Below are 24,694 nucleotides of genomic sequence, written 5' to 3'. Positions count from 1 at the left end.
GAATCCCTCCCTGGGATGCCTCTGCATGGGGGGGAGCCCTGGTGGGGGAAGCTGCAGAATCCACAAGCCGGTTATGTCACCGTGAATGTGGCTGAGGCTCAGGCCTGCCCTGCGGGGTCCCCACAGAAGGGGGACCTGGGCCTTGGTGGTGGTCCAGGCTGAGGACAGGAGGGGTTGCTGGCCACGGAGGGGCTGCCAGTGACTAGCGATGAGGCACGGACTTGCAGTGGGTCAGAACTCCTCAGGTTGGCCGGGACACCAGTGGCACCTCAGACCTGCCAGGCCCTGCTGCCGCTAGCAGCACATTTTCTGCAGCAGGGATCAAGACCAGCCTCGGGCGGGCGAGTCTGGGCATGTGAGCCTTCGAAGAGTTCAAGGAGAAAGCTAGCAGAGGCTGGCAGGGGCTGGACGAAGGCAATGGAGACCAGGCCACAGCCAGGCCACGGGAGAGGGAGCGCCCACCCTGAGAAGGGGCGCGGTGAGGAGAGGCGGGGGAGGGACGCCCCTCCCCGTCCAGCCCGTGGGAGGACTGTCCTCTGTCCTCCCCACACCGGACCCTACCTGCCCCGGGAGTCGGGGTTGAGAGGGTGGGGGAAAAGAGACCGCCGCCGTCGCCCACTGCGCAAGTGGGGCTCACGACCCGACCCCGCCTTCGCCCCTCGATTGGGCGCTCATTTAAATGCCCGGCCCCGCCCCAAGCTCCGGGCGCGTATATATAGGCGGCTCGGCGGGCGGCGGGCGGCATTCTGGCGCGGAGCTGAGCGGTGGCTGGCGTAGCAAGCGGGCCGGACGCGGAGTGGGGCGTGCAGCTTGGTTTCCCCCCCACACACCCCTCCCCCTCCGGCGCCAGCCCCACCCCTCTGCGGGCCGCCCCGACCCCACCGAACTATCCCTTGCGGCGCGAGCCGGGGCGGCTCCGGGCGCCCCCAACAGACCACCCCCCCCCCCCATCATGGGCAGCCAGAACTCCAAGGCTCCCCGGGGCGACGTGACCGCCGAGGAGGCAGCAGGCGCTTCCCCTGCGAAGGCCAACGGACAGGTGGGTGCGCTCGGCACGACCGGCTCCGGCCCCCTCCTCTTTGCGCCGCGCCCCTTAGGGCCTTGGGCCGGGGCCGCGCGCTTTGTCCGGCCCGGGACACGCGGCGCCCCCTCCCCCGCCCCGTCCCTTTGTTCTCCGCGCCGCAGCCCCCGCGGGCGAAGCAAGGGGAGGGGCGGGGAGGGGGCGCCGGCCGGGCCCCGCCGCCTTCTTTGTTCGCGGTCCCGGCCCCCGGCGCTGCCCCCAGCCGTCCCGAGGGCCGCGCGGGGAACAAAGGCGCTGCCGGGCCGCGCCGAAGGGGCGCCCGGGGGCCGCGGGGCGAGTGCCCGGTGGGGAGGGCGCGCCACCCCCAGATCCGACCTCGGAAGCGGTCTTTCTTCTAGAGGGGGAGCCACGATGTGGGGAAAGCTTGGGGGTGGGTGGAGGACTATTTCCACAAAGCAGGAGGCTGGGAAAACAGGCCGTCTAGGTGCTGCGAGACAGCGCCCCGGGGCGGCTTCCCGCCCAATATTGCCTGGCACGATTCACTCGCACGCCCGGGATCCGCGGCCCGGAGCGGTTCCTCGCGGACTAGAGAGCGCGCCCCGGGGAGGGGTATAGGGGCCCCCCGGGATCCCAGCGCCTCCTGCCGGCCGTGGCCTTTGCATGCCCAGTCCCTGCGCGCCCGAGGGGCAGAAGGGAGATGTTTTAGAGGGCCTCCTTGGTCGTTGGGGTGAGGCCAAAGCGTTGGAGGCCCGGTGGTCTGGAAGGAGCCTGGAGCGGCCTGGGGAAGGGAAGAAGAGCCCTGGCCCTCATCCTGTATCCTCTGCCCTGCAGGAGAATGGCCACGTGAAAAGCAATGGAGACTTAACCCCCAAGGGGGAAGGGGAGTCGCCCCCCGTGAATGGAACAGATGAGGCAGCCGGGGCCACTGGTGATGCCATCGAGCCGGCACCCGCTAGCCAGGGTGCTGAGGCCAAGGGGGAAGCCCCCCCGAAGGAAACCCCCAAGAAGAAAAAGAAATTCTCTTTCAAGAAGCCTTTCAAATTGAGCGGTCTGTCCTTCAAGAGAAATCGGAAGGAGGGTGGGGGCGACTCTTCGGCCTCCTCACCCACCGAGGAAGACCAGGAGCAGGGCGAAATCGGGGCCTGCAGTGATGAGGGCACTGCCCAGGAAGGAAAGGCCGCCGCCACCCCCACCGCGGAGAGCCAGGAGCCCCAGGCGCAGGGGGCTGAGGCCAGCGCTGCCTGCGAGGGAGGAGACACGGAAGAGGAGGCAGCGCCCCCGGCAGCAGCGGCAGAGGCGTCCACTCCCTCCGGGCCAGAGAGTGGCCCAACAGCGGCCAGTGCCGAGCAGAATGAGTAGCTGGGTGGGGGCAGGTGGATGATCTCCTGAGCTACTAAAAACTGTGCTGCCCTTGTGAGGTCACTGCCTGGCCCCTGTGCCCTGGCTGCCTTCCTGTGCCCAGAAAGGAGGGGCTCCTGCCCCCTCCCAACCACTTCCCTCTCCTCCCCCTCTTGTGGAGTCCCCCACTGGCCATCTGGTCTCCCTCTGAAGGCCAGTTGAAGATGGTCCCTTTCATTCTCCCAAGTTAGGTTAGTGATGTGAAATGCTCCTGGTCCCGGCCCCTTCCTGACTCCCTGTCCCCCACCTCCCTGCAGAAGGCAATTGCTGGTTTTCTCCCTCAGTTCTTTTCCAAGTAGGTTTTGTTCACCTTGCTCCCCAAATCCCTGAGCCAGAAGTGGGGTGCTTACACTCCCAAACCCTGAGTGTCCAACCTTCCCCCTGTTGAGTTTTTAGTCTCTTGTGCTGTGCCTAGTGGCACCTGGGCTGGGGAGGACAATGCCCCTGTCTGGGTTTTTATAAATGTCTTACTCAAGTTCCACCCTCCAGCTTGTGAATCACCTGTGTCCCTTTTTTGACTTGGCAAGCAAGTATTAGGCTTTGGGGTGGGGGGAGGTCTGTAATGTGAAACAACTTCTTGTTGTCTTTTTCTCCCATTGTTGTAAATAACTTTTAATGGCCAAACCCCAGATTTGTACTTTTTTTTTTCTAATTGCTAAAACCATTCTCTTCCACCTGGTTTTACTGTAACCTTTGGAGAAGGAATAAATGTCGTCCCTTTAGTAGTGCTTGAATTTTTGGTCTTCTCGGGGTGGGGTTAAGATTGGGGGGAATTCAGTCAACCAAATGCAAATTAGAAGACAGGTAAGTGTAATGGCTCTCATTTGGACCCCACAAGGGCAGGGAATCAGTGCTGAAATCAGTGCAGGTACACTGCCAGGAGACAGAGGCTTCGGTGGGTAGAGAAAGGTACCATTTTTATTACAAAGTCTCACAAAAATGAAAATAGGATCTCAAAAGGAAGCTAGCCTGCCAACCTCCACCTGCAGAATTGGGGAAAGACTGAGGGCAGGGTGTGCAAGTTTCTTGGCTCACCTGAGGCCACAGGGAAGGTACTAGAAGAGAACCACCTAAAACATGTCTTATGTTACCTTAAGAGCCTGAAAAGAACGGGGCTTCCCTGAGGACCCAGCCACCTCTACCCTCTACCCTCCTATAGTGCTCAATGGGAGCCCTTTCCACACCTGCTGGGCAGACACCTTGGCATTTCTGTTGTTTTGTTGCTACAGAAGAGCACCCCTCTACCCAGGCCTGGCACCCTTCATGGCTTAAAAAATGAAGAACTGGGGAGAGGTGGCTGGCAAGGCAGCTGCTACAAGAGTGTAACCAGCTTGGCTGCCCTGGCCTTGGGGCCCTGGTTCTTATCTAGTCCTTGGGATATTTATTTTTAATATATTTTTATATAAATACACAGAAATAGAAAATATAAAATCTGGTATGGGGAGGTGGGGTGGTTGGGGAATTGAGGGAGAGGTGGGGAAGCTGGCCAGAAGCCAGACCTGGAAAGCTGCACTCAGGCCAACTTGACCTCCTCTTTGACCCTGTGGAGAAAGCAGAGACTGGCATGAGATAACCCACCCAGAGGCTTGCAGGCAAAAGGCTGGATACAATGACTTCCTCAGGCCCCGGGTTACCCAGGTGACTGCTGGGGGCTGGGGCTTCTTAGCTCTGCCTCCAACTGCAGAGACAGACAGACTGGCCCCTGAAAGAGGCCTTTGTAAGCTGGACCAGCTGTCTCTGCGCCTTCTCTCAGAGCAGTGGGACCCAGGGGCTCAGGCGCTAATGCCAGGGAGATGGCAGACAGCTCCTTCCTCACCCTTTGGCTTCTGGCTTTTCCTCCTTGGTTTTCTCTTCTTCTGTGACTTCTAGAACATAAAGAGAGCAGGGATGGCTAAGGGTAGCCCATCTGGAGAGACCCACTAGTTCTTTACTCACTCCAAGCCTCTTCCCTCTACACAGCTTGATGGACAGAGAAAAAGAGCAAAGCCCATCTCAGGTCCTCCCAGGAGTCCAGCTGCCAACAGACAGGTTGGACCGGTTTTCCAGCCTGCCTGAGCCCCAACCTGGTGGGTGGAGGCAGCCCCCTAGGAAACTGGGGTGAAGTGCCAGCAAAAGGGTGGTACGCTAGAGCTGATAGTTTTGCTGTTTTCATGGACCCTGCTGCCTCAGGGAGGCCTGGGAGTACTGAGGGGGAGCCCCACACCCACCTTTCTTCTCTTCTGGTTCTTTCTCCTTGTCATCTTCTGTTTTGACTCTTTTGGCCTTCTTGAAGTTGGAGGAGTTCTTGCGGCCACCCTCTCCCTCATCCTCAGAGTCCGAGAACTCTTCCTCGCAGGCGATGCGTTTGTCAGAGGAACAAACTGGAAGGCAGTGGATGGAAGGCATGGGTCAGAGCAGGTCCTAGCTCAGGAACTCACCTAGTGCTCCCCGTGTGTCCTCTGGGAGAACCAAGGCTGAGAAGGACAGGCAGCGGGTTCAGACTGCCTCATCTGCTGCTCCTACAGGAACTCATACTTGAAACTTAGGGTTCCCCAGGGGCAGGGAATTCAAAATCAGGATGGTGGGGTAGGGTGGCAATGCTGCTGATTAGGAAGCAAGACAGAGGCCAGGGGCTCTTACTCGAGATGCGCTTGTCAGGGTCCTCTTCGTCCTCATCACCACTTTCCTCTGGGATGGCGTCTTCGGGGATGGCTTGCATCTGGACCCCAGGAGCATGGGGAAGCATCCTCAGGTTCTCAAACAGCCGCTGTCTATAGCCAAGGGGAAAAGGTGGGGCTGGGCTCTGGCTGGAGACAGCCCAGCAACTGGCACACTCAAAGGGTGGCTGGGGGGACAGACTCACTTGATCTTTTCCAGGTACTCGTTCGTGTTCTGGTTGGTCATATTGGAAGGACTGATGTGAAGCTTAAAGTCAGGTCCAAAGTATTCGAAGTAGTCATTATAGGGAAGCTCTGGTTGGGGAAACGGAGAAGGCAGTCAAGCAACCTGGTCATGCAGCAGCCTGGGAAAAGCCATTTGTGGGTTCCCCTGGGCCTGCTCATCCTCGGTCAAACACAGGAAGGCCTCCTAGACCGACAGAATCTGTTATCTTTTCACATCATCTAGAGATGGTATCCACAGCAGTGGTGAACAGGTCATTAGGAGGAGCAGGCTCAATGGGACACTGTAGTACTCTCTTCACAAACTGTCCCACTGAGCCTGGAGAGTGGAAATTCCACTGAACCACTGAAAATTCCATATGAACTAAAGCTGTACAAAGAGAAAAGTAACTGGGGAGGGCCCGGCGGCGTGGCCTAGCGGCTAAAGTCCTCGCCTTCAACGCCCCGGGATCCCATATGGGCGCCGGTTCTAATCCCGGCAGCCCCACTTCCCATCCAGCTCCCTGCTTGTGGCCTGGGAAAGCAGTCGAGGACGGCCCAATGCATTGGGACCCTGCACCCGTGTGGGAGACCTGGAAGAGGTTCCAGGTTCCCGGCTTCGGATCGGCACGCATCGGCCCGTTGCGGCTCACTTGGGGAGTGAATCATCGGATGGAAGATCTTCCTCTCTGTCTCTCCTCCTCTGTGTATATCTGGCTATAATAAAAAATGAATAAATCTTAAAAAAAAAAAAAAAAGTAACTGGGGAAAAGCTGATGACGCTGATCTGACGGTCACAGGAGACAGGAGAGTAGAGGTGGAGTGACCAGTAGAAAAGCGTGGTGGGAGGACTGAAGGCCACAGGTGCTGCAGCTCCCACCTCGCCCTCCTTGGCCCTGGAGCCATACCATTAGGGATCTCCGTGTCCAGAGCCACCGCTGTTTCATATGTCCAGCACCGGGCGACGTTACGAATGGTGTAACCACCTCCTCCCAGCATCAGCATGGGCAGGTTGAAGCTCTTGACAAACTCCACACACTTGGCGTGCCCTTTGGTGGGAGAAGTAGTGCTGAGCTACAGGAGGAGTACACAGCAGGCCACTGCCCGCCCCCCTCTTGCTGCCTGCTCTCACCTTTGATGGTCAGGTTGAAGCAGCCCAGCCGGTCCCCAGAAAGCGAGTCAGAGCCGCACTGTAAGACCACCGCGCTGGGCTGGAACATCTCCATTACTTTGGACATGACCTAAAAGGACACATTCTGGTCACTGAGGTGAGGGGATGGGTGTAGCATGCACTTCTGGCTCTCCTGCCTTCTTGCCCTCTCTCATGTCGTGTGGTAGCGCTTTTTTCCACATTTGGGATCATGGTTTTCCAATGTGAAGGGATCTCCACGAAACCTTCTTGGTTCTATCACTAGAACAGCTTCACTATCAGCTCCCTGCACCTTTCTTGTCTCTCACTATCCGTGCTCCAGTGCCACTTTTGCGAGAAAGTCTTCTTTCTTCTCTATGTTAGGGCCTACAGACCCTGCATCCAAGCTTGTGAGGAACTGACTTATTTCTGTCTTTCTCTTAACTTGACTCTAGGTTGAGTGATGTCAGGGGCCAGGCTTCAGGATCTAGTACCAGCACCATGCCTTCATAAGACGGCATAAGTAACACCTGATGTTTGCTGCATGACTACCAGACCTTCCAGGCCTTTTAGGATAATCCGACAATTTCTTGTTGTGTAACTATAAACATCAGAGGCTCCCTTGACCCAAACATACAGCACTCCTTGCAGGTACCACATGGTTCCCATGCTGCCACGCATGGAAAACCATTCGCTGTACCCAGTGTTCCCACTCTGCTGAATGCCACCGCCACATCCTCCACTTCCTTTTTCACATGGGCACCTGCTCGCTTGCAGAGTTCATCTCTGTGAGGTCAGCCTTAACTGCCCCTCCAGGGTAGCAGTTTGGCGAGCACTCCTCTGTTCATCCCTCAGAACCACATGCAGCTCACCTGCTGCTGGAGGAAGCCAGATGAATCCAGCAGCCTATCTGCTCACTCCCTAGCCAGCGCAACTTCACACTAGCCTTGCTAGGATCTCTGCGCGGGCTCACAGGTGAGGGGCTTTCCCTCACCAAGCGGGACCATAGAGACCGCAGGAAGTCCCTACGCTTCTTCAAACGGGAAGGCATTAACATCATGTAATAAACATGAAAAGCCAAGGAACCTAACACCATAACCTCTGGGAGCTCACCCCAAGGCAACAGAGATGCAAAAACAATACTGACTACAAGCTCCTCCTCATGGTCCCCCAGCTTTAGTGGGCAGGATTTGCTGGGCATTGTGTGGATATTCTGCAATCCCCCTAAACCAAGCCAAAAGGTGGATAGAGCCACTTACCGGCTTGAAAATGGCCTCATAGGACTCGTCGTCAATCCCGTCCCGGAGTGGGTAATTAACAGCGTAATATTTGCCTTTTCCAGCCCCAATATCCTAATCGAGAAGGACATTAAAGTAAAACTGAAAGATGAAGCTGAAGAAGTGGGCTTGGGGGCTGGGAGACTGAGAAAAGAGGCAGTGATTCTAGGAGAGAAGCTGGGCCTAGGAGGTGGGCCAGGGCCCATGGGTTAGTGCCTTTTCCCTCACTGGCAAGTCCAGATTCCATCCCAAAGCCTGCATCCAGGCTGAGAGCTGCACAGGGGGCCCGTGACTATACTCTACACCATAGCATAAGACATCCACCTTTGCATTGGGCTAGAGTTGGCTGGCAGCCAGGTCACAGAAGTAACACACCTCCCCCCAACAACCATGGCCTCCCAAGAGCCTCTCCACTCGTTCTTCTACCCCCTTTCTTTCTTCTCTAGGGAAGTGTGGAGGACAGACAGCAGAGAGAGACGCTTCCAAACAGCAAGTGTTCATTTACTATAAAGCAGGCTGGAGCCAACAATTGAATTAGTACCACTTGTTCACGGCAAGGCAACAGGCACGGCAAAGCAGCCGAGTCTGCTATATTCAGGCTAACAACAGACACATCATCGGAGCAGCTTCCCAGGATTCTTATCCTGAGGGTCATGGATGGCCTTTGTGATGACTATTCTGCCACAGACATAAAATCTCACACACCAGGAAGAGTTCATGGCTTTCATTCAGATGGCCAAAGGGGAAAGTAACCTAAGAAGGTTAAGAACTCTTGAGATGGTCCCCAAGAGTCCCCGTTCCTGGCATAAAACTCCAGCTTGTGGGGCCCAGTAGTACAAGGAAACCCAGCTATGTCCTTGAAGGCAGCACAGTAAGTCAGGAGACCCTCTATGTCCCATCCTTCCTTCCCTCCAGAATGAGGTTGAGACAAAGACCTTAGGAGGCACTCCAGTCTGGGGAAGGGTGCTCCGAATGGCAGAAGAGGCAGGAAGTGAGTTTTAGTGACAAAAGGACAGGAAAGTTAGAGTTGGCAGCTGAGGGTGAGCTGGTTGGCCCCTAAGAAGAATTCTCACCCGTAAGTCCCCAGTTCCTGGGAAGTACTCTCCATACTTATGAAAGGACACGGTCATGACCCGGTCTGTGGTATAGAAGGCCTCTTCCACGCCATCGCCGTGGTGAATATCAATGTCAATATACAGCACCCTCTGGTGATACCTAGGATCAGAAGGGGGTCAAGCGTCTGGGGGCTCTTGGGGGATAGGACGCGCCAAGGGCGCCAGGTCCCAGCTTACCGGGCTGGCTGCCTCCCTCAGGTATCTCTAAGCACCAGAGACGTGGAAACTGGCTGAAGGAAGGTGGAAGAGCGGCCGGGTATCTCCAGAGGCCTGACCAAGCCGACCAAGTCCGTTCTTCCTACTCTATAGCCAGGGTCAACTCCAGCCACACAGGGACACTCTGCGGGCAGGATCTGAGCAGCGCCTGCCCTGATCTTGCCATGGGCTCAGATCAAACCAAGACCCCACCAAGGAGAGGATGGCCAGAGACACCGAACACATCCTAGCCAGCACCCCACTAGGCAAAGCATACTAGGGAGGCAAGCCCAGGGGAGAGGGAGTGGGAACCTGGCCTAAGGTGCTCCTCCAAGGGACAAGGCCAGGCAGGCATACTTTAGCAGTTCCAGGATGGCCAAGACGATGTCATTGACGTAGCAGAAGCCAGATGCCTCAGACTTCTTGGCATGGTGCAGGCCCCCAGCCCAGTTCACAGCGATGTCCGTCTGCTGCTTATTAAGTTTCACAGCACTTGCTGGGGGAGGGAAGGAAGGAACATAAGCCTGTTACAAGCCATTTTCCCCTTTCCCCAGTAAGCGCAGGGAACCTAAGGAGAGGGAGACCTGCCTGAATAACCATGATACTGGCTGCTCTTACAAAAGCTATTTTCCAAACTGAGGATGGTAATCCACAAAGTGGGTCATGATTGGTATACGTATTTTTTGTTTGTCTCTTGTCCTCCCCACCCCCGGTATAACTTACTTTTAAATGGAACAGATTAAAATATTAGAATAACAGTAAAGATTAACTGTACTTCCATGCAACTTACTGGAGAGTGAGTGTGTGTGTGTGTGTGTGAGTTAGAGTGTGTGAGTGTGGGGGGAAGGAGTGTACATATCATGGATTATGGGTAACTTTGTTTCTTACTATGCTTCATGTCCAAAAAAAATGTGAAAAGATACCAAAGATAAGGCTCTCAAAGTACAAATGGGTGCAAGAAGTGAGATAGAAATACTTGCCCATGCATGCAAGTACATTTTTGGCACTATTAACTCTAAAAGAAATAAAAGCATGGGGGGAGGGGGAAAGAAATAAAAGCATGGGACTGCCCAAATGATCTAATAAAAGGGGATAGTGTACCAACCACAGTGGGGTCATAACATGGGATAATCAATAACCACTAGAAAAGATTTCTACAGACAGAATATTCCTAAAACTTCCCGAAGTGAAAAAATGCAGGCATAAAACCATTATACATATGTGTACCTCAAAAAGCTCTTGGAAAATGGAATTGAAAGATACATTTATTTTGGCCTGGAAAGAATTCTGAAATGTATGCATCCAAGGTGTCTTCAAGAAGCAAGGAAAATGTGTATTATCAAAACCTATATGTGCATTTCCAATTTTTTTAGTATCAAAAGAAACACATTAAAAAAAAACATTTTATTTCATTTTCTCAACGTTCTTGAGGTACCCTCACCTGATACGTCATATACATTTTATGTCCACATAGATAAACACTGAATAAAGCAGAAACAGAGACACTAAGAGGTCATCAAAGGACAGTATTGACTGGTTTTTCCCCCACCAAGTATTTTTTCCCCAAAGTGAAACTGGTAGGGGAATACAACAATGATGCTAGTTAATATTTAAGAAAGGGTGGCCCGGCGGCATGGCCTAGCAGCTTAAGTCCTCGCCTTGAAAGCCCCGGGATCCCATATGGGCGCCGGTTCTAGTCCTGGCTGCTCCACTTCCCACCCAGCTCCCTGCTTGTGGCCTGGGAAGGCAGGTGAGGACGGCCCAATGCATTGGGACCCTGCACCCGCGTGGGAGACCTGGAAGAGGTTCCAGGTTCCCGGCTTTGGATCGGCGCACACCGGCCCGTTGCGGCTCACTTGGGGAGTGAATCATCGGACGGAAGATCTTCCTCTCTGTCTCTCCTCCTCCTCTGTGTATATCTGGCTGTAATAAAATGAATAAATCTTTAAAAACAAAATATTTAAGAAAGGGTGTCCAGTCATCCTATGGTAACCCGGGCGTCACGGGTGGATGTGGGGGATGAACAGGGAGTATTCCTGACCTCTGAAAGTATCTGCCACACATTTTCCTCAGGCATGGAAAATGACACTTCCAGTTGGATAGCACTTTGCAGTCCACAAATTGCTTTTATGTACAGCATCTCAGCAGCCCCCCACGAGGTCCACAGGGAATTCCTCTGCATAAGATGTGCTAGTGAGAGAGGACAGCCAAGGACATCTGCCATCCCATGCTGGAGACTCAGCCCCCCAGGAGGGTGGCCTAGAAGGCAGATCTCAGAAGGACAGACCAGCCCAGCCCTTGGGGAGGGGTGTGCGTTCCTTACCCACAGAGCCACCAGTGGACAGCTGGCAGAACTCAAACAGGCCATCAAACACCGGGCAGTCCTCGCCCACATTAACTTGAAAGAAATAAGCAAAAGGTTAGTTCCCACAATTTCCTTCGGTTTCTGATTAGACACGTAAAACCTGGTGGAAAAAGCACAGAATATCGACTCACAAGGCTTGAGTTTTAGTCCAAGTTCTACTACTTACTCTCTGTGTGACTGGGTCAAGTCACTGAACTTCTCTGTAGCCTTTACCTATAAGAAGCACCCAAGTACTGAGAAAATTAACAGCAATCGTACAACAAGCATTTAGCAGCTTAGAAAATGTTGGTTGATTCCTTGTGGGAGAAAGTGTCCTTTTTCCAACCTAAGTTGTGTGCCTGTATGTCACTCCTGGTGATGGAACAAACGAAGAACAAGAGACTTGTATAAACTCATCTCCCGAGGATTTCCCATGGGACAGATGTTGTGCTTGATGCTTTAAATAAATGAGATCAGGTATCCTCACACAATCAATTGTATTAATTTGTTCTCATTTATTCTTTTTTTGAAAGGTGAAGAGACAGAGAAATCTCTTATGCTCTCTTATGTTGATTTATTCTCTAAATGCATGCAACGGCCGGCACTGGGAGTCTGGAACAGGCTGGATACAGGTCTCTCCCGTAAGAGAGGCAGGGACTCAATTACTCGAGTCAACATCACCTGTCACCTTCTTCGGCACCTAATGGCAGGCGGCTGGAATCAGGAATGGAGTCCAACCCAGGCTCCCCAAGGTATCCCAAGCAGTGTCTGACCTGCCAAGCCAAATACTTGCTCCTTATGCAAATTCTCAGGTAGGATTGGTCCCATCTTACAAATGGGGAAACAGACTCAGAGGTGAGCTACTAGTACAACTGCAGTCAGTAAGTAGGCAAGCTTTGGGAGGTCTGTCCTAAAGCACTGTGGAAGCATACTCTGTCCTTCCCCAAGTACTTTCACATACAATCCAGTCTCATTTGCCCTAGGAGACAAACAGATACAGAGAAGTGATATGATGTGCCCCAGAACCAGGCATCAGAATCCAGGGGACTTGACTCCCTAGAGGCCAGGACTGTTTCTACCACACTGGCAAATGACAACTAGAATCAAGTCATTTTAGGCCTAAAAGGGTAAAGGTACAAACTACTACATACCATGGAAAAACACACAAACAAAAGCACAAATGAGACCAAAACGGGTAGGAAGGAAAGGACACCTGAAGGTTGCAGACTCACAGAGCCAGGGAGCAACCTCACGGCTCCCGTCTACTCTCACAGAGAAGGAAACTGCTGAGACATCACTTGAGACACAGGAAGTTGGAGGCAGCTGTTACCTAGATCCTTATTCTTGTGTCCCGCTTCCCCCATTGAACTGTTCCCCTATTACCAATAGGGGGTCCCAAAGCAGAGCAAGGAGCAGCCCTGCCTCGAGCCTGTAGGACAGTCAGGTTGACTTGCCATCGTAACATCTCGAGCCACAGCTGAAACTCAGCCTTTGCTGAGCCCCAGGCTTGGAAGGTGCACAAGAATTGGAGTCCTGAGGAGCTGGCCCTGCATGTGGGAGTGAGCAGTGGCTGGCTCTTTCTCACTTCTTGGGTCAGCACTGGGAGGCTTTGTCAATAAGAACTTCAGTCCCTGGGGCCAGGCTGTTTATCCACTAGCAACTGATTTCCCCTTGGCAGCTTCCTCTTGTCTGGGGAATTGGCCTGCCTCAGTTTCCAACTCTGGGATGTGAAGCCCCCATGGGAAGGAATGTGCATTTTAGACATAAGAGACAAGTACTTGGCGTACAAACTGGTGGCTCAGTCAGCCCGTTAATTCTCAGCTCAGCAATCCAGCGATGTGAGATGAAAATGGAGAAAAGGGAGAGGAGACCTTCACTTGTAATGCAAGGGAGGGCATTTCTGGGGCTCTTGCTTCTTTAACTATAAACACTCTGCACTCTGTTTTTAGGCTGCTTTCAGACTGACGGTGAAAAATACTAGGGGTGCGGGCAGTGAAATGGGGAGCACAGATACGCGGAACAGCAGCAAGAAGCTAATGCAGAAAGCAATCCATGAGGTGAAGCACTGACAGCAGGACACAGCTTACGCCCTGAGGGGGTTGGGAGTGGTGACGTGGATGGGGCGCAGTGGGAGCACAGAGGCATGGCCTTAGAGGGCTTCAGCTATACTGAAAACGCCTTCATTCTTAGGCTTGGTACAGGGTATAAAACTTCTTCACTTGAAATGAGGAGAAGAAAGAGATCCTCACTCCCTAATTGCCAGGAACAAGGCTGGTTGGAGCCAGGAGCTGGGGACTCCATTGGGTCTCCCATTTGGATGGCAGAAATCCAAGTACTCAAATCACCATCTGCTGCCTTCAGGGCACATTAGCAGGAAGCAGGATCAGAAACACATGAGGTTTTGATCCCAGACACATCAGTATGGAATGCAGACACCACATACGATGTCTTAACCCACTGTACCACAACCTCTGCTCCCATCTGCCACACCTTAGTACCTATGGGGGATGACCTCTGCATATACTTTGATTTCTTTAAATTTTTTGAGAAAATTTTTTTTAAAAAGTTTTATTTTTACTGGAAAGTCAGATATAGTGAGGGGGAGAGACAAAGAGGAAGAAGATCTTCAGTCTAATGAATCACTCCCGAAGTGGCCAAAATGGCCAGAGCAGAGCCGATCTGAAGTCAGCAGCCAGGAGCCTCTTCCGGGTCTCCCACACGGGGGTGCAGGGTCCCAAAGTTTTGGCTCGTCCTCGACTCTTTCCCAGGCCACTGAGAGCTGGATGGGAAGTGAGGCTGCCAGGACACAAACCGGCACATAAATGGGATCCAGGTGCATGCAAGGCGAGGACTAGAGCTGCTAGGCTACTGTGCTGGGCCCAAGAAGATATTTGAAAGGCAAAGAGAGAGAAAGAGAGAGAGATTTTTTTTTTAAAAGATGCATTTATTTTTACTGGAAAGTCAGATTTACAAAGAGACAAGACAGAAAAGATCCGTCTGCTGGTTCACTCCCCAAGTGGCTGCAATGGCCAGAGTTGAGCCAATCCCAAGCCAGGAGCCAGGAACTTCCATCAGGTCTCCCAAGTGGGTGCAAGGGCCCAAAGGCTTTGGGTCATCCTCTACTACCTTCCTAGACCACAAGCAAAGAGCAAAATGGGAAGTGGAGCAGCTGGGACATGAACCAGCACCCATATGAGATCCCAGTGCATGCAAGGCGAAGATTTAGCCACTGAGCCATCAGGCTGAGCCCGGAAGAGATGTTTCATATCCTGGTTTATTCCCTTAACAGTCACAAGGGCAGAAGCTGAGCCAGGCTGAAGCCAGAAGTCTAAAACTGCATTCTGCCCAATGGATGGGAAGCGGAGCCTCCAGGATTAGAACTGGCGCCCATATGGGATCCCCAGTACGTGCAAGGTGAGGACTTTAGCCGCTAGGCTACCGTGTCAGGCCTTATTTATTTATTTATTTATTTATTTTGAGAGGCAGAGAAGATAAAAAAGATAGGGAGAAGAAAGAGATACAGCCCCAGCTTGAGGTGGCTGCCTAAGATGCTTTGTAACTACGCAAGTGTTACACTGCTAGGAGAAAAGCAGCTGGGCATTCTAGGGCTGGTTAATGCCAAATCCGTGTTAATTATGCCAGTGTGCCAGCATAGCTGCCTACTTCACTCTGGGTTTTTTCCCCCAATTTTCTTTGAAGATAAGCAGAGAACTCTCATAGCACACGGCAGAAGGTGGGGAACGGCGGGCCAGGACACATCATCCCTGCCCATAGTCACGCGTGCACTACCGTGGGCAGGAGGAAGTTGTGTGTAGGGGAGTGGGGAGACTGTGGATCAACTGGGAAGGATGTGTTGTTCCTGGGGCCACTGAGGGCATGTTTGACAGAGAAAGACTGACTTCTGGAGGCTCCCATGGACTACGCCACTGCATTTGCAGGTAGACAAGGGAGCTGACACGGGGTGGTTTAGAGGGGGGAAAAAGGGGGTGGTTTAGAGGGGGCATGTCCAGGTCAGGCACCCGCCCATGTGGGAGACCTGGCCTGGGTTAAAGAGTATCACCTGCCGCCTACTGGCATACTCAACAGCTGGAGCTAGGAGAGCATGCCTTGCTGACTGTAGCATCCCCAGAACATGAAAGAACAAGATGTGGGGACAAATTCTGCAGGGAACTTGTGGATTTGCCTCTGTGGGACTGCCAATTCACGTAGAAAGAAAATGAAAACAAAACAAAACTAAGACACAGAAATTCATCCTCTTGCTTCAATACCAGGCTGCACCTCTGATCAGAATCTGTTGAGAGGGAGACTTTGCCCCTGGCTCCAGAAGATTAAACCCCAAAGCCACCAACAGCAAAGGAATAAATCTGTGCCCCCTTGGGAGAAAGCAAAGACAGTTGAGAAGGGAAAGTAACCGCTTGGAGGGGCAGTCGTCCAGGAGCTGTAGGAAGCACAGCACACCCACACTTCCTCCAGGAGGGGCGCACCGCCCTGTCATCAGCACCGCATGGATGCTTACTGTGCACCTCATAAAGATCCCCACTTGGAGACCACACTGCCCGGTGGCCAGTAAGAATAAGCAAATGCCGTAAATTTCCTGGAATTTCAGTAGATACTGTCATATGCCAATCAAAGCCCCTGCAATAATGTCACACTCTCTTATTGCATGAATAAATCTTCGATGTAAAAACATAATTCATAAATTAACACAAGTGAGAAGTCAGGTGTGATATACTTATTGTAAATTTGGAAGAAAGCAATTTGTTTCCCCATGGCTCAAACAATTCCCAAGAGTCCCACGAAGTGAAAATGGCTTTTGAGATGGCACCAATTCCAAACTCTGGAGCATCAGAAGTGGGAACAGAATCCCCTCATGTCAGCTCATCACTTCATTTGGGAGTCGAATGGCTTCTGCATTCGCCCTGCACAGCAAGTCAGAGCAGTTACAGCTGGGCCACAGTGAGGGGTCACACTGCCTGGCCCCTTCACACAAGACAAGCGGGAGAGAAAGTGACTAGAACTGGGTCCTGCACCTGCTGCTGCCAGTCCCAGGTCAGTACTTTCCCCATAGCAGTAACTGCAGTCCCCTGGGGACAGTGTCATGAACCTCAGTGGACAAAGGCCAACCGCTATCATGCACAGTCAGGAAACAAGGAAAACCAGATTGAAGGGAAAAAAGAAGCGCATGACACCCAAAGGAAATCAGCTGTTGGCCAGATGGAAGGCCCAAGAAAGGGAGGGTGGGCTTCTCCCCCAAGAAAGGGAGCTGCAGCCAGCGGAGGACCGGAGTAGACTTACATCTCTGCATCTGCTTGCTGTATTCCGACATATTATCTGGACGAATGGAGCGCAAGAATTTAATATAGTCATCGCTGTGGTACTTGGTCATCTCCTCAGCATTGGCTTTGTGAGGGCGCTAGAGGGCAGAAGGAAGAAAGGGCAGGTTACTCTGGAGGGCAGTTCTTGCTCAGTCTAGTTTCAACACACAGTCTTAGCACTGAGCTAAGTGTTAAAAGGACAAAAAGAAGTAACCAATTAGTTTCAGGCCTGAAGAAGCTTGTCATCTGATTAGGTCAACAAGAGAATCGAGAGATTGTGTGTCATAAAACCTAAGATTGCAGCATGAACTGTGTCATTGGTCAAGTCACCTTTAGAGCTACAATTTCCTCATTTACTAGGGACATCACCTAAGTCAGGGAAATTGTGGGGATTGGAGACTGTTAAATCTCCCTGCTGCCAGCACAGTGGCTCGGTTGGCTACTCTTCTGCCTGCAAGTGTCGTCATCCCATATGGGTGTCAGTTTGTGTCCTGCTCCACTTCCCACCCAGCTTCCTGCTATGTCCTGGGAAAGAAAGCAGGAGAGGAATTCCCAAAGCCTTGGGACCCTTGACCCATGTGAGAGACCTGGAAGAACCTCCTAGCTTTGGACTGGTTTAGTTTCAGCCATTATAACCATTTGGGAAATGAACCAGCAGATGGAAGATCTTTTTCTTTGTCTTTCTCTCTGTAAATCTGCCTTTCCAATAAAAACGGATAAATCTTAAAAAACAAAAACAAAACCCTCTTCCAAATTGTAAAGGGCTTTTAAACCATGCTTTGTATTACTAAATATAATATAAAATTACATACTGATTTCAAGAAAAACAAACAGCTAATGGCCACTGAAATCAACATGAAACCCTTTATAAAACAGCATGGTACTAATCCCAATCTCATGCTCCTTAGTAAAAGTTCCTTGACATGATAGTACACTCGTTATCCTTTTTTCATTAAAGATTTATTAATTTTTATTGGAAAGTCTACAGTCTACTATTTTTAAGTCTTACTTTATTCTTATTTGTTTCTTTGTTCATTTTTTTTTTTTTTTAAGTGGAGTAGCCAGGACATGGACCAGGGCCTAAATGGAATCCTGGAGGTTGCAAGGCGAGGACTTTAGCCACTAGACTATTGTGTTAGGCCCTATCTTAACATTCTAATTCCTCTGTCCTTTCTTCACATTCTCTTCTCAGGGACTGGTATGCCGGTGCAGCAACTTAAGCCAATGCTTATGAGGCCAATCAATATCCTTATGAGCACTGACTGAAGTGGCAACTGCTCTTTTTTTTTTAAGATTTATTTATTTTTATTGCAAAGTCAGATACAGAGAAGGGAGGAGAGACAGAGAGAAATATCTTCCTTCCGATGATTCACTCCCCAAGTGACTGCAACAGCTGGTGCTGAGCCAATCTGAAGCCAGGAGCCAGGAACTTCCTCAGGGTCTCCCATGTGGGTGCAGGGTCCCAAGGCTTTGGGCCAACCTTGACTGTTTTCCCAGGCCACAAGCTGGGAGCTGTATGGGAAGCCTGGCTGCCTGGATTAGAACCGGCGCCCATATGGGATCCTGGTATGGTCAAGGCGAGGACCTTAGCCACTAGGTCACCGTGCCAGGCCCTTTAACATTTTTATTGGAAAAGCAGACGTACAAAAAGGAGAGCGAGAGAAAGATCTTCCATCTGTCAGTTTACTCCCCAAATGGCTGCAATGGCCAGACCTGAGCTGATTTGCAGCCAGGAGCTTTCTTCAAGTCTCTCACACAAGTGTATTGTTCCAGGCCCGGCGGCATGGCCTAGTGGCTAAAGTCCTCACCTTGAACGCCCCGGGATCCCATATGGGCGCCGGTTCTAATCCCGGCAGCTCCACTTCCCATCCAGCTCCCTGCTTGTGGCCTGGGAAAGCAGTCGAGGATGGCCCAAAGATTTGGGACCCTGCACCTGCGTGGGAGACCCGGAAGAGGTTCCAGGTTCCCAGCTTCAGATCAGCGCAGCACCTGCCGTTGCGGCTCACCTGGGGAGTGAATCATCGGATGGAAGATCTTCCTCTCTGTCTCTCCTCTCTGTATATCCGGCTTTCCAATAAAAATGAATAAATCTTTAAAAAAAAAAAAACAAGTGCATTGTTCCAAGGCTTTGGGCCATCCTTTATTGCTTTCCCAGGACATAAACAGGGAACTGGATTGGAAGTAGAGCAGCCAGGACATGAACTGGAACCTACATGGGAGGTATACACTATAGGTAGAGGATGAGCCTGATAAGGCACTGTGTCAATGCCTGCTCTGTTTCTGCACTTCTGATCCAGCTACCTGCTAATGGTAAATCAGGCTAAGCCACTGCCTATGACCCAGCATCCCATATTAAGGCCAGTTTGAGTCCTGGTTTCTCCATTTCTGATCCAGTTCTTTGTTGATGAGCCTGTGAAAGCAGCAAAGGAAGCTCCTGGGCCCCAGCATCCGCATGGGAGACACAGAAGAGATTCTGGGTTCCTGACTTCAGATACACTCGGCTCCAGCTATTGCAGCCATTTGGGGACTGAACCACTGATCAGAGATTTTTCATTTCCTTTTTAATATTTATTTATTTTTATTGGAAAGGCAGATATACAGGGAGGAGGAGGAGAAGAGACAGAGGGGAAGATCTTCCATCCGATAGTTCACTCCCCAAGCAGCTACAACAGCTGGAGCTCAGCCAATCTGAAGTCAGGAGCTTCTGCCAGGTCTCCCACAAGGGTGCAGGGTCCCAAGGCTTTGGGTCGTCCTCAACTGCTTTCCCAGGCCACAAGCAGGGAGCTGGGTGGGAAGTGGAGCTGCCGGGATTCGAACCAGCGCCCATATGGGATCCCGGCGCTCAAGGCAAGGACTTTAACCGCTACGCTATCATGCCGGGCCCATATCAGAGATTTAAAGATCTCAGTTTCTTCTCTCTGTAAGATTGTCTTCCAAAAAAGAATAAATCTTTAAAAAAATATATTTTTATCTGAAAAGCAAAGGGACAGATATCTGCAATCTACTGATTCATTCCCGAAATGTCTGCAATAACCAGGGCTGGCCCACAGAGCTGGAAACCACGAATTCAGTCCAGGTCCCACATGGGTGGCAGTAAGCCAATTACTCAAGCTGCTGTCTTTCAGGATGCACGTTAGCAGGCAACGGGAACCAAGAGTAGAGCTGGAACTTGAACCCAAGCATTTCAATATAAAGTACAAGTGTTCAGGGCGATTTCTCAACTGCTGGGACAGACACTTGCCTTGAAAACTTTTTACTCTTTCAGTGAATGATGCCAAAATCTCAGGCTAGGGTTTTAAGTGCAGCACAGAGTAATCCAGTACCTGCAGCACCATCACAGTGTTGGTTTAAGGCTTTCCTGCTCTACTTCTGATTTAGCTTCCTGCTAAAGGCACTAGGGAAAGTCCAAGCACTAGGGCTCCTGCGACTTATGTGGGAGACCCAGATGGTCTCCCAGTGTAGACCTGGCTTGTGGCCACTTAGGGAATGGACAGATGGAAGATCTCTTTTGCCTCTCATTCTCTGTCTACTCTTTCAGATAAATACATACATACATACATAAACCTTTTTTTTTTTTTAAGATTTTATTGTTATTGGAAAGCCGGATATACAGAGAGGAGGAGAGACAGAGAGGAAGATCTTCCATCCGATGATTCACTCCCCAAGTGAGCCACAACGGGCCGGTACGCGCCAATCCGATGCCGGGACCAGGAACCTCTTCCGGGTCTCCCACGCAGGTGCAGGGTCCCAAATCTTTGGGCCATCCTCGACTGCTTTCCCAGGCCACAAGCAGGGAGCTGGATGGGAAGTGGAGCTGCCGGGATTAGAACCTGCGCCCATATGGGATCCCGGGACGTTCAAGGCGAGGACTTTAGCCGCTAGGCCATGCCGCGGGGCCCACATAAATCTTAAATATACATATGCACAGCCTGAATGAATGTGAATTGATTTTCTAAAGCTAACTTTTATTTGAAAGGCAAGAAGCAGAGAGAGAGAACAAAGAGACAGAGACCACACTGATTCACTTCCAAAGCCAGACAGAGGCAAACTGAGAACTATTACCTGTTCCTGCGGCAGCTAGGGCTGGGTCAGGCGAAAATCAGAAGCCTGGAATTCAATTGAGTCTCCCTGTATGGATGGCAGGGACTCAAACACATCAAGCATCTGCTTCCTAGGGTGCAACTTAGCAGGGAGCTGGGTCAGACTGGAGATAAGCACTCCAATGTGGGATACAGGCATTCTAAGAGGCATCTTAAACTCTGTACCCAACACCCACCCCTAAATGTCATTTTGAAATTTTCCTCTTTGGAGGCTGGTGTCTGGCACAGCGTTAGTCTGTACCGTGGGAAGCTTGTCCCACATGAGCATCAGTTTGATTCTTAGCTGTTCCCACTCCAATCTAGCTCCCTGCTACTGTGCCTGGGAAGTTAGCAGAAGATGGCCCCAATATTTGGACTTCCAGCTGTGATTTGGTCCAGTATCAGCCATTAAGGTCATTTAGGGACAGAACCAGCAGACAGAAGATTCTCTCTATGAAATTCTTTCAAATAAATACAACAAATATGATCCATCCCAGTGTGGTAGCCTAGCAGTTAAAGTCTTTGCCTTGTACACCGGGATCCTATATGGGCTCAGCCCCGCTTCCCATCCAGCTCCCTGTTTGTGGCCTGGGAAAGCAGTCGAGGACGGCCCAAAGACTTGGGACCCAGTACATGTGTGGGAGACACAGAAGAGCTTCTGGCTCCTGGCTTCAAATTGGCTCAGCTCCAGCCACTGCAGCCGCTTGGGGAGTGAATCATCAGACAGAAAAGCTTCTTTTCTGTCTCTCCTCTCTGTATATCTGACTTTACAATCAAAATCAAAATCTTAAATACAACAAATCTTTTAAAATAACTTAAAATATTTAATACAAAAAGTCTTCTTTTGCTTTCCCTATCAAAACACTGCCAATCTATTCCCTTACCTCCAAAATAATTTTTGTTTTTATTTTAACTTTTTTTTTAAGGTGAGGACTTTAGCCACTAGGCTACCATGCTGAGCCCAAAATAAATAAATCTTTTACAAAAAGAAGGAAAGAAAGAAAAACAGCAGAGTTACAGAGAAGAAGAGTCAGAAGAGAGAGAGATCTTCCATCTGCTGGTTCACTCCCCAAATGGCCACAATAACCAGAATTGTGCCAATCGGAAGCCAAGAGCTTCTTTCGGGTCTTCCACATGTGTACAGGGGCCCAAGCACTTAGGCCATCCTTCATCACTTTCCCAAGACATTAGCAGGAAGCTGGCACCCATATGGAATGTTGGTGATGCTTGCAGAAGCTTAACCTACTATGCCGGAATGCCATGATCATGACTGCATTCACTCCTGTATTTCTCTCAGCTCTCTTCTCCCCGCTTCCTGCTCTCACTACCCTGCACTGACCTGTGCAAGACACAGCCAATGTATCTCCTCTGATTCCTGTCTTCTTATCCACCACAATCATCGTCTCTGAAAGTATGGTCTAATTTGTTCACCTCCACCCCGTCACCACCCTCTGGCAAGCAACCTCCCACCTGGCAGTCAGCCTCAACCTTAACCTTACTGAATCTTGGTCCTACAGACAAAGTAATCTGCGTGAAGTACAAACCGAATCATGTCACTAACCCTATAAATACTTGAGAGGCATCATTACACAAAAGTGAGCCCAAATATTTTAACTTGGTTTAGAAGACCAGAATGAGCTGATTCGTGCTCACTTCTCTGGCAATGCCCTAAATATTCTGTGTTGTAGCACAGGAACTCCAATGCCAAGCACTTCTGAGGGCCAAGAAGTTCAGCAAGCTTGGTGCTTAACACACATAAACAGAAAGACTGACAGCAGAAGCCAGCCTTACACAGCCCTAGCTGATTACTGCAATAAGAGAATATGGCCCAAGCGCCAGATTGCTTCAGGTCAAATTTCATTTCCTTAAGATTTATTTTTTATTGGAAAGGCAGATACACAGAGAGGAGAAGAGACAGAGAGGAAGATCTTCCGTCCAATGGTTTACTCCCCAAGTGGCCGCAACAGCTGGAGCTGAGCTAATCCAAACCCAGATCCTCTTCTGGGTCTCCCACGCAGGTGCAGAGTCCCAAAGCTTTGGGCCGTCCTTGACTGCATTCCCAGGCCACAAGCAGGGAGCTGGAGGGGAGGTGGGGCTGCCGGGATTAGAACCAGAGCCCATATGGGATTCCGGTGCGTTCAAGGTGAGGACTTTAACCACTATGCTATTGTGCTGGGCCCTCCTTTTTCTTTTGCAAGATTTACTTTAGCGGGGCCAGCTCAATGGGTCAACTGGCTACTTCTGCATCTCCAAGCACAGTATGCCATACAGTTCAGGTCCCAGCTGTTCCACTTCCCTTCTAGCACCCTGCTTATGGTCTGGGAAAGCAGTAGAGGACAGCCTGAGCCTTGGGAACCTGCACCCATGTGGGAGACCCGGAAGAGGTTCCTGGTTCCAGATCAAGCTGTTGCAACCATTTGTGGAATGAACCAGTGGATGAAAGATCTTTCTTTCTGTATCTTCTTCTCTCTGTAACTCTGCCTTTCCAATGAAAACAAATAAATCTAATAAACAAACAAATAAATAAAAGATTTATTTTAGGGACCAGTGTTGTGTGTGGATGAAAGTTGCTGCCTGCATCCCATACAAGTACTTGTTCAAGTCTCAGCTCCTCCACCTCCAACTCAGTTCCCTGCTCATGATCTTGGAACACGGCAGAACATGACTCAGACTCTTGGACTCCTGCTACCCATATGGGAGTCCTGGTTTAAACCACTACAACATAACATGGGCCCCTGCCAAAACCTTAAAAAGTCAACCATAGAGCCAGTATTACGGCACTGAAGGTTAAGCCACTGTATGGGATATCTGCATACCATATTGAGATGTCAGTGCAATTCTGGGCCACTTCACTTTTTTTTTTTTAATTTTTTAATTAATTTTAAAATTTATTTATTTATTTCAAGCAGGGAGAAGCAGAGGCAGATGGAGTGAAGTCTTCCACCTGGTGGTTCACTCTCGTAATAGCTACAAAAGTCAGGTCAAGTCTAAGCCAAAAATAGAAATGTGGGGTTTAATCTAAGTGGTCTCCTGCATGGGTAAGGAGTTGAAGTACTTGGGCCATCCTCTGCTGCTTTCCTAGGCACATCAGCATGGAGCTGGATCAGAAGTGAACAGCCAGAGCGTGAACTGGCACCTACATGAAAGGGTAGCACTGCCTGCTTAACCCATGATATCACAAAGCCAGCCCCGCTACTCACTTTTTTTTTTAGTATTTATTTAGTTTTATTTGAAAAGCAGAGATACAAAAAGAGAGATATTCCATCATCTGCTGGTTCATTTCCCAAATGCCCAAATGCACTCAACAGTTAGAGGTGGGCCAGTATGAAGTCAGGAGCCAGGAGCTCATTCTGGGTCTCCCACGTGGCTGCAGGGGTCCAAGGACCTAAGTCATCCTTCGCTGCTTTTTCAGGTCATGAACACAGAGCTGAAGCAGAAGTGACGCAGCTGGGAATGGAACCAATGCCCACATAGGATGCTGGTGCTACAGGAGGAGACTTAACTTGCTATGCCATGACACGAGCCTCACCAGCTGCCTTCTGCTCCAGCTCATTCCTAATGCATCCTGGGAAGTAGAAAATGACAGCACAGTGTTTGGGTCACTGCTACCCACCTTGGAGACTGGAATGCAATTCCAGTTCCTGGCTTCTGCCTGGCCCAATGCCGAATCTTGTAAGCATCTGAGAAGTGAATCAACAGACAGAAAAATCTCTTGTTCTATCTCAGTTCAACTTTTCAAATAGAGGAAAATATTTTTAAAAGTCAAGCTATTTTTTTAAAGATTTATTTTTGTTGGGGGCCTGGTGCAGTAGCTTAGCAGGTAAAGTCTTTGCCTTACATTTGCCAGGATACCACATGGGTGCCTGTTTATATGCCAGATGCTCCATTTCCGTTCCAGCTCCCTGCTTGTGGCCTGGGAAAGCAAAGCAGTAGAACACAGCCCAAAGCGTTGAGATTCTGCAC

General features: G+C 50.7%; 2 protein-coding genes across 2 annotated transcripts in view; one reads left to right on the top strand and one right to left on the bottom strand.

Annotated features, from left to right (window-relative positions):
* Positions 1–638: 638 nt before the first annotated feature.
* Positions 639–3,141, top strand: MARCKSL1 (MARCKS like 1). Its single transcript, XM_004591621.4, has 2 exons — positions 639–1,039; positions 1,853–3,141. The coding sequence occupies exons 1-2, from the start codon at positions 680–682 to the stop codon at positions 2,378–2,380; spliced, it is 888 nt and encodes a 295-aa protein (XP_004591678.2). The 5' UTR covers positions 639–679; the 3' UTR covers positions 2,381–3,141.
* A 174-nt stretch (positions 3,142–3,315) lies between these two features.
* Positions 3,316–24,694, bottom strand: part of HDAC1 (histone deacetylase 1) — a 36,118-nt gene continuing 14,739 nt past the window's right edge. Inside the window, exons 3-14 of the mRNA XM_004591622.4 lie at positions 16,633–16,750; positions 11,317–11,391; positions 9,351–9,489; positions 8,757–8,898; positions 7,666–7,758; positions 6,410–6,518; positions 6,186–6,326; positions 5,262–5,370; positions 5,039–5,169; positions 4,627–4,779; positions 4,236–4,284; positions 3,316–3,960 (exon numbers count right to left, since the gene is read on the bottom strand). Coding sequence (XP_004591679.2) covers positions 3,933–3,960; positions 4,236–4,284; positions 4,627–4,779; positions 5,039–5,169; positions 5,262–5,370; positions 6,186–6,326; positions 6,410–6,518; positions 7,666–7,758; positions 8,757–8,898; positions 9,351–9,489; positions 11,317–11,391; positions 16,633–16,750 — 1,287 coding nt within the window. The 3' untranslated portion in view covers positions 3,316–3,932. The remainder of the gene's footprint in view (positions 3,961–4,235; positions 4,285–4,626; positions 4,780–5,038; positions 5,170–5,261; positions 5,371–6,185; positions 6,327–6,409; positions 6,519–7,665; positions 7,759–8,756; positions 8,899–9,350; positions 9,490–11,316; positions 11,392–16,632; positions 16,751–24,694) is intronic.

This window comes from Ochotona princeps, chromosome 2 (genome assembly GCF_030435755.1).
Source record: "Ochotona princeps isolate mOchPri1 chromosome 2, mOchPri1.hap1, whole genome shotgun sequence".
Taxonomy (NCBI): domain Eukaryota; kingdom Metazoa; phylum Chordata; class Mammalia; order Lagomorpha; family Ochotonidae; genus Ochotona; species Ochotona princeps.
Note: the sequence above shows the minus strand (reverse complement) of the source record. Positions and strands in the feature narration are given on the sequence as shown.

What these genes read in the sequence shown, in the direction of transcription:
- MARCKSL1 (XM_004591621.4), top strand. Translation starts at nt 680, where the DNA reads ATGCCCGGCCCCGCCCCAAGCTCCGGGCGCGTATATATAGGCGGCTCG. An exon ending in CTGCGAAGGCCAACGGACAG is followed by an intron (nt 1,040 to 1,852) that starts GTGGGTGCGCTC and finishes TCTGCCCTGCAG; the next exon opens with GAGAATGGCCACGTGAAAAG.